This window comes from Lipotes vexillifer, unplaced genomic scaffold, assembly GCF_000442215.2.
Source record: "Lipotes vexillifer unplaced genomic scaffold, Lipotes_vexillifer_v1.1 scaffold1306, whole genome shotgun sequence".
Classification (NCBI taxonomy): Eukaryota; Metazoa; Chordata; class Mammalia; order Artiodactyla; family Lipotidae; genus Lipotes; species Lipotes vexillifer.
In genome coordinates, this window is record NW_006786512.1 from 849,194 (window position 1) to 858,730 (window position 9,537).

Genomic DNA, 9,537 nt, shown 5'->3' on the forward strand with positions numbered 1-9,537 from the left:
AGGAAGATGAGAAACCCAATCGGATATGGAGGGTGGTCAGATATCAGGAGTGGGGAGGTTCTGGTTAAACTGACTTTTTAGCAAGGCTCTTGCTAAAACTGCATTTTACAGAGAAGTACACAGATGGATCTAGGAAAAGGTTCAGGAGTCTGACCACAGTTAGGTCAACAAAGAATCTTTATCCGTGTGTATGTGTGTGTTTGTATACGTGTTTGCACATATGGGTGTATGCATCTGTGTGTATACATCTCTGTACATATGGATATGCATGTGTGTATCTGTGTGTGGGTGTTAGGAGGTTGGTGGGTAAGAAACTCATAGGGAGAAAAGTCAATAGAACAGGTCTCTAGGGAGAGGAGCCCTACTGACACACCACATTTTTTAGGAATAAATGATGCAACAATGGTGGTACTATAGACGTAAAAAGAGAAACAAGAAAGAACTGATTTTAGGAAGAATTTACAACAGTGCCTTCATGAAGTCTTTGTAGAACTTGTATCCATCAGTGATATCTGTTCTTTTTCTGAATTCATATTTCCTTCTTTCCTATTTTAATTGCGCTTCTTACTACATTTCACCTTGATAATTGCTGTACGTGTACCATTCTCCCTAACGCACTTCCTCAGTGCAGGAACCATGCTCTGTATCACCCGAGTGCTTTCTTCTCTCATACAGACACGCAGATTGAATGAATGCATTTTCAACACCTTCTTTCTGAATTTTGTTGACGTTGTTGGGAAAACTTGTAATTAGTAAAGAGTCAACATTTCAGTATTCTAAGTGGTTAATAACCATATGATTAAAATACCATGATAAGTGGTAAACATCTTGAGTTTCAAAGACTTTTGATATATCCATGTCATCACTGGCATTACACACACATGATTTTAGCATACTAATACTTACTTAGCCTCTGTGTAAAATGTTTCTGCTGGAAAAATAGGGTTCAGAATACCTGCTTCATTTAACAGGGCCGTGTGATGTACATTTCAAAGCCTTTTAAAAAGTTAATAGTGTTATGAAAAGGACAAGATTATCAAGTACGTATTGTTTGAGATCTTACTGTTGTTACAATAGAGAGAGAAAAATATACGTGCCCACCTATCTATACACCCTTCCGCACTTTATTCGTTGCTTTCATCATTAAAAGGTCTTTGTGGCTAACGATGATGATGAAGCTGATGGTACTCATAATAAGAATAGGTTCTGTAGCCCTTTATAATTTATAAAGCTCCCATGTATTTTCTCAGACTTAACAGTTCATTAGGAGTGGGGGCTAGCTCTGTATAACCCTAAGTTACTGTTAAAGCACAAGGAGACAAAACGAACTGCAAAGTCATTTTAATGCAAATGTATTTATTTAGCATTACACCCAATGTTCTGAAATACATTTACTGATCTTCAGAAGACATCTGGAAATTTAGAAAAAATACAAGTGAAGGAAATTAAGCATTATATACATTCCCACAAGATGACGGTACTGTTACAGCCTGTTATTGTCCATTTCTTGGATGACCCTTCTGTTCACGACTATGGGAAGGCCGCTGGGCAGAGAGCACTTTGCCTCCCTTCCCTCCTTTCCTTTCCCTCTTCATCTACTTCCTGCATGCCTCCCACAGGTCTGACTGCTGGGTGTTGGGATCCACTGTCCTGAAAGGTCCCCCAGAGATTCTGTGGTAGGTGAGGGGAGGAGGGGTGGCTTACTCAGCAGATTGGTGAGGGTGGGGCCCACCTCACGGCAGAGGATTTGCATATTGATTATCATATAGTCAAACAACAGAAGTCATCTAAGAGGAGATGTTTTGCTGATTTTATGGTTATTGTACACTTTTCCCCACAGATGCCTGTGTGTTATTATTTCCAGAAACTGGTTAATTAGTCCCTAGATGATCCCGAGCTGACTGAATTAAGATTTAAGAGCACATTACATTTTCACATTGCATTATACACGTGGGCAGCACCTGGAATCCAGAACCTTTGCTATCCCTCGTACACCTGACTGGTGGTTTCCATGTTTGCCTTCTTTGTAGTAAAACAAGGTGCAGCCCAGAACATTGTGGGTACCCATGTTACAGTACTTACCATACAGTATTCTAATTTTGGTTATGTGTCTCCCTTCCCCACTGGATTGTGAGCTCCTGGTGGGTAGGGTTGGCATGTTGCTCACCTCTGTTCTTCCAGGGAAAGGTATCTAATGTAAGGTAGGAAAGTAATACAGTTTACCGAATGGATAAATAAAATGAATGTGTATTCATGAAAGGATGTGTTTGGTGGAGAGTCATTTATAATTCCATAGATTTTGATAATTCATATTGCAAAGTTAAGTCTTGTTTATTTGAGTGCCATTAATTTGAAAGGTAGATGTGATAAAAAGTTATAAATAAGTTGTTAAAACCACTCCTTTCAAAATCATAAACACATTCTAATAAAATTATCTTTTTGTAATGCTAATAGGCATCATTTACCATTACAATTTATATAATACTTAAAAGGATTTTATTTTATCGACAGTGGTTTTAGTTTGTGCCTTTTTAACTTAGATGGGTTAACCTCTGTCTGACCTTGCTGTCTGATTTAGGCAGTTTTCAATGACGGACAGTAAAATGCATCCTGAAGAGCTAAAGAACCATGAGAAGAAAAAAACAAAACAAAGCAGGAAAACAGTGATTCAGTAGTTAACAAAAAATAAGATCCAAATAGTATTCACCAAATGAATGGATAGAAAAATGACGGTATCTCCAAGAAGACAGAAGTTGCATGCATGACATGTGAAAGAGTAAAATAATGTGATAAGATTCCAAAAAGAAATGATATCAATTGGACTTCAGAGAAGGATGAGAACGTTGTTAGGAAAAGCTCTGTGAGGGAAGTGAACCCTAAGCTGGTCGTAAGGAACTGAGTCAGGGTGAGAAAAGACTTTGTGTCTTGTATTAGTTTTCTATTGCTGTGTAACAAATCACCACAACCTAGTGGCCCAGAGCATCACACCTTTATTACCTCATCAGTTCCGTGGGGCAGGAGCCTAGGCATGCTTGTCTGCATTCTCTGCTGAAATCAAGGTGCTGACTGGGCTGTGTCCCTATCTGGATTTGGGGACCTCTTTTGAGCTCACTTGGTTGTTGGTAGAATTCAGTTCCTTGCAGTTGTAGGACTGAGGTCCCTGTTTTCTTGCTGGCTGTCAGCCAGGGACCTCATATATTCCTTGCCATGTAGCCCTTTTGCTACATGGCGGCTTCCTTCTTCAAGGCCAGCAAAAGAATCTCCTACTTTGGGACTTCCTTGGTGGCACAGTGGTTAAGAATCCGCCTGCCAACGCAGGGGACATGGGTTCGATTCCCTGGTCTGGGAAGATCCCACATGCCATGGAGCAACTAAGCCCATGTGCCGCAACTACTGAGCCTGTGTGCCACAACTACTGAAGCCCGTGTGCCTAGAGCCTGTGCTCCACAACAAGAGAAGCCACTGCGATGAGAAGACCGCGCACCACAATGAAGAGTAGCCCCTACTCAATGTAACTAGAGAAAGCCTGCACGCAGCAGCGAAGACCCAATGCAACCAAAATAAATAAATATTTTTTTTTTAAGTTGAAAAAAAAAAGAATCTCCTACTTCTTCTACCCTCTTTTAAAGGACTTGCTTGATTAGGTCAGGCCCACTTGGGAAAAATCTTCCTTGTGATTAACTTAAAGTCAGTTGGTTGGGACCTTAATTATATCTGCAAAATCTCTTTAACTTTGCTTTATATTGTAACGTATCATGGGAGTGATATCTCTACACTTTTGCCATATTCTATTGACTAAAAGTAAATTAGAGCTTCTGCCTACCCTTAAGGGGATTATATAAGGATGTGGGTCATTGGGGTCACCCTAGGATCTTGCCTACCACAGTGTCTTCTTTTGTAAATGATTCTTTCTACTGCTGTTTGAACATGTTTTAAATGTGAAGTTTTTAGAAAAAGTGATTTAAAACATGGGTCCTGGGTGTCAGAGGGTTGGCTAAGGAAAATAACTCCTCTGAACTTGGAACTTTTACTTAGGGGACCAGATGTACACAGTTATTAAGGAAGGGAGCGTACAGTGAGCTATAATTAGAGAAACCTGCATCATCATTTTGAAATACTGAAAGAGCTTCCTGACTGGTCTCTTAGTTGTTGGTCTTTACACTCTCCCACCTGCCTTTACTTGCAGTCAAGGTGATCCTTCCAAAATGTACATCCAATCATGCCACCTTCCTGCTTCAAATACTTCTGCTGACTATTAGATGGAACCCAAGTTCTCCAGCTTCCTAGGCAAGGACTGCCATGCCGTTCAGCTTGCTAGCCCAGTACGTGTTTCACGTGCCCTTCATTCACACTCAAATGAGGCCGTGGCCGGAGGGGTTAAGAAGTGGAGATGGATTTGAGAGACGCTGAGTTGGTAGAATTACCTGGACATGGTGAGAGAGGACGAGCCTGCTCCATGCACGGCAATAAGGGGTGCAGGTGCAGTGGCAGATGTCGGAGAGAAGGCGAGTCCAGTTTGAGGCCGCTGTAGAACGTCGCATCCAAGGACTTCTTGTGTGCTTGGCCCTCTACTGAGTACCATGGGATCTATGAAGGAAGTGCCAGGCATGACCTCTGCAGAGAGGAGAATGTATGTGGCATTAGGAAATTATAGATTCCCAAGAGAAGTGGGGCAACGGAAGGATTATCACCTGTGGTAGGTTACAGAGGTGGGTTGGTAAAGATGTCCATTAACAGCTGAATGGAATTTTCCCCACTCCATGAATGACAGAGAAAACATTGCTTTTCATAGTTTCTGTGGCTTAAATGTTTAAACAGTGCAGGAGACATTATTAGGACCTAAATTTGGGGTGCCCACAGAAAATCTCAGGAAGAGAGCTTTCATGCTCGTCCCGGTTATCTCAGATTAACTCTGTCTTTCCAAGTGTCTTTTGTCACTGGGCCTCACACGATCTGGTTATGAACCTTGAAGTTCTTTTGTGCTTGTTTTGGTCTGTATGGAAGTATGTAAGTGCTTTTTATTTTTCTGCTGCTTTCAGTTTCTTCTGGAGAGTGTTGGGCCAAACATGTTTTTAGGCCTCCCTGGTCTGCCTTCCTAATATGGAACATGCTCTGGGGAGAATAAACAAGGTGGGATGCTGCTTTCCCTCCTGATGGAAGATGGATTCTAATCTCTGTCTCTTTGCCTGTGTAACTAAGTAGAATCCACCATATCAATGTCCAGCCAATTTCCAGCTCATCTGGTCCTTGTGATTACCCCCTCCGGTTGACTTAAATGTTGCCATTGCCTTGGGCCTGCAGGCTAGTGCCAGCGCTTCTGTAGTGGAGCCCCGTGGGGTTCACACGGCTGCTTGCTGTGGCTGGGTGTTACCCCTGCTCGTGCCAACACTGCTTCCCATGAAGTGCGCTCCGCTGGCTAGAGCTTTCGAGGGTAGCTCTGCCAGCCACTGCGCCTTCACTGCTTGGGAAATGCTTTCCCACTGGACACTCAAAGGCTCTCGCTGAAAGTTGTCTGCACCCCTTTATTAACTGCTGAAATTCTAGCACCTGTTTCAGAGCTCCTTGACTTTTGAGAACATGGCTTCTGGTAGGGAGTTGATAAGGCCCTTCCAAAGGGACAAGAGGTGGAAAGAGGCCCTGTGCCCAGTGTGCTGTACCTTCCCTGGTAAGCCTGCAAAGCTTTCAGCTCTTCTGGACACCTGGTCATCTCATAAACTGGCACTAATGCATCAGGATTTTCCTCCCTCTTCCCTGGGAAGCAGAACTCAGGCCCTTTGAGTAGAGGTTAATTGGGAGGCCCGCCGAGGGTGTAAGCAGATTCTTGGAATCTAGTTATCTTGGGCCTGAAAGTGTGACAGGGGTGGGGGAAGAGCCTCTCAATTAAACTCATGAAAGCTGTGTCTTAGGTCTTCCCCTTCGTGACAGGTCACCTGCTCATGCCCTCCAAAAATGTGCATCTCTCATGGTGGGATCTGTCTTCCTCTGATAATGTCCCAAGTTCCTTGGACTCTGGCACATGTAGTCCTGACCTCTATGTTAGTCTAGGTGATGCTGTATTAACAACACTCCCCCTCCCCCAACCAAAATCTCGGGGCTTCACACCGTGGCGGTTTATTTGTCACTTAGACAAAGTCTCCATCTTGCGGCTGTAGCATCTCAAGCACCTGCCTTCTCGTCAGTTTCCTAGGGCTACTGAAACAAGAGACCACAAACTAGGTGGGATAAAACAACAGAAATGTGTTCTCTTATGATTTTGGAGGCTAGAAGTCCAAAACCAAGGTGTCGTCAGGGCCAAGTCCCCCTGAAGGCTCTCAGGAATATCCTTCCTTGTCTCCTTCCAGCTTCTGGTGGCTGCCATCAATCCTTGGTGTTTCTTGGCTTAGAGATGCGTCACTCCTGCCTCTGCCTCCGCCTTCACCTGGCCATCTTCCCTGTGTCTGTTTCCAAATTTCCTTCTTTTTGTAAGGACACTAGTCCTTGGATTATGGCCTACTCTAATCCAGTGTGAGTTCATCCTAATTTGATTACATCTGCAAAGACCCTATTTCCAAATAAGGTCACACTCATGGGTACCGGGTATTAGGGCTTTAGCATATTTTGGGGGAGGGACACAATAACCCATCACACACTGCAGAGTTGTGGCTGAGGCTGGCCCTTAACAGTTTCACCTCAGAAGTGATGCGTGCTCAATTTGTTCACAGTCCACTGGCCAGAACATGGCTCCAACATAACTACAAAGGAAGCCGGTAAATGTTAGGGAACACGTGGGAATTTGGTGAGCATTACCTGTCTCAGTCACATCCTGGCCCCCCTCATTTCCTCTGATCCCAGAATGTTCTGGGGCACTTAGGAGGTGAATATTTTCTGTATAACGTGACATATCTATCAAAGAACAAATAGACCTGGAAAACGGCTCCAAGAAAAGAAAGAAAATAGTTTATATAATCTGTAAAACTATCCCATTTTTGTTTAGTTCTCCAGTTCGTCTTAATCCAGAGAGTGCAAAACGGTGGTCAACAAGTTGGATCTAGTCCATAGATGTTTTGTGTGTGGCCCACACAATGTTTAAGAAATGTGAACAAACGTCTAGGTATCTTTCCCTGAACAACTGAAATACATGACGTCTGGCCCCATGTTTCCACAGAAAACCAGTGATAAGGAAAATAGCCAATAAGGCCTGCTCCCTGTCGACAGCCCCACCTCTGCAGTTTGCAGTTTGTCTTTGCTTTTACCACTGGTTTTGTATAGTAGAGATTTTTTCCTTATATTTGGCCCTTTGTACAATCATTTACTCTACCTAATAGGCCCCGGCAGGCATTTGTGTTTGGGACCTCAATTTTGAGTAAGTATAGCCATCTGTAAAGGAAAACTCCTCTTTCTGTGTTTCCCTTACCCTCATGCTACTACCATACTCCCTACACTTCTGATACCAGGTGTGTGGGTTTTCCACACATTACGCAATTCTGTGACACCAGCTGGCTGTCCTACAATTCAACTCAATTCTGACACTGTCTACCTGGAGATAACATCAGATCCCACAGGTTAAGGGCTCGGTCCCACAAAACTGCTTCCCGCCCACACACACATGCAACTTCAGATGTCAGCTGCAAGTCCAAGTTGTTATCTGTGCTTCTGACTGACTGGCTATAAATTGGAGGTTTCCACAAACCCCTCTTTGAGTTCGATGAATTCGCTAGAGCAGTTCACGGAACTCAGCGAAACAATTACTTGCTAGATTTACTATGAAAGGGTGTAGCTTGGGAATAGCCAGATGGAAGAAGTGTACAGACAAAGTATGGGAAGGGGCATAGAGCTTCCACGCCCTCTCCCAGTGCCACTCTCCCCACATTTCCAGGTGTTCACCAACGCAGAAGCTCTCTGAACCCCGTCGTTCAGGGATTTTTATGGAGTCTTCATTACTTAGGCATGCTTGATGAAATTGATTGGCCATTGGTGACTGAACTCAATTTCCAGCCCCTTCACCCCCACGTCAAGGGGTGAGGCTGAAAGTTCCAACCCTGTAATCACATGAGTGGTTCTCCAGGCAGCCAGTCTCCATCCTTAGGTTACCTAGGAGTTTTCCAAAAGTCCCCTCATTAACATAAACTTGGTTGTGGTGGAAATGGGCTTGACACCCATTTCACTTTTATGGCTCTTAAGCATTTCAGGAACTGAGGACAAGAGGCCAAATATTATAACTGAAGAGGCCCCATGTGGCTCTCATATAAGAAATTACAAGAGTTTTAGGAGCTCTGTGCAAGGAACAGTGAACAATTTCTTATTTCTTACTATTTTATATTTTTTTATTGTAAATCACAATATCACACCATCTGCAGTATTTGTGATTTAAGGTGAACAGTTGACAAAGGCCTGGAAATATTTATAATGGTTATAGGGGGATAAATATTTGCAGTAAAATATTTGCAGTTGGTATATTCGCAAAAATTTGAATATAGTTAGAATAATGCATGTTGACTCAAGTAAGTTCTTTCTGATATAGCCTTGTGCCTTTTCTCCCCTTTATAGACCATTAGAACGATCCAGTGAAGATGTGGATATAATCTTCACACGGCTGAAAGAAGTTAAAGCTTTTGAGAAATTTCACCCAAATCTCCTTCATCAGATTTGTTTATGTGGTTATTATGAGAATCTGGAAAAAGGAATAACATGTAAGAAATGCAACTCCAGTGGTGTGTTTTCATGTATAAGTTTGTGCTCATTTGTGGTTACCCTGTGGGGATGGATAGCGAATGGGGTATCTGTGTGTCAAATATTTGAGCTTCAGTCAAAGATATGAGGTTGACATTTCCCTCTCCTTTATTTATTCAGTTCCATGTAGGCATTTCCTTAACTCCTTCATCCACAGCATGTAAATGGTTCTTCCAGGGCAGCCTACTTTCCAGATGGAGCTGGAAGGATGTACTGATTTATACATTCAGCAGTATCCTTAGAAATTCTAATATATAATTATTTTCTGTAACCCAAGAAATATGGGAGCCAGCAGGATATTAAACAAGATAAAAGGTCTCTTAACTAATGATAATAGTAATTAAAAAAATTAAAGCATAGATGATTTTACAATAGCAATGTTTCGAATTAACCTCAGTGATAACGTCTATTCCAGATGTGACCAAAGGGGTAGGGAGAGTAAAATGATAGGGTAACAGCTGCATTAAAAAAAAAAAAACAAGTATTTTCTCATTAAAAAAGTAGTGCTATTCTATCTGTTGGGTTGCATTATACTGCAGTAACAGAAAACTCCCATCCAGCTGGCTTGAGTAATAACTCATACAAGGAGGGAAAATCAATTACTCATGTATAAGCAGTCCTGAGGAAGGATGGCTTCAGGGTTGGTTGATTTAGTGGCTCAATGACATTATTAAGGTCCCAGGTTCCTCCCCTCTTTTTTGTTGGTTTATTTGTTTTTGCTGTGCATCCTCAGGTGTTGGCATTTGTACTCAGATTTGTCCCAAATGGTTCTGATACAACTAACTACAGCAGTTGGAGGCATTGTGTGCTGATACAAAACATTCCTGC

The 9,537-nt window shown here is 42.5% G+C and overlaps 1 protein-coding gene across 2 annotated transcripts in view; it reads left to right on the top strand.

Annotated features, from left to right (window-relative positions):
* The window catches only part of RAPGEF4 (Rap guanine nucleotide exchange factor 4), a 352,267-nt gene that overhangs the window by 66,692 nt on the left and 276,038 nt on the right, over positions 1-9,537 (top strand). For both annotated transcript variants that reach the window (XM_007458842.1, XM_007458843.1), the window contains exon 2: positions 8,527-8,669. In XM_007458842.1, coding sequence (XP_007458904.1) covers positions 8,527-8,669 — 143 coding nt within the window. The remainder of the gene's footprint in view (positions 1-8,526; positions 8,670-9,537) is intronic.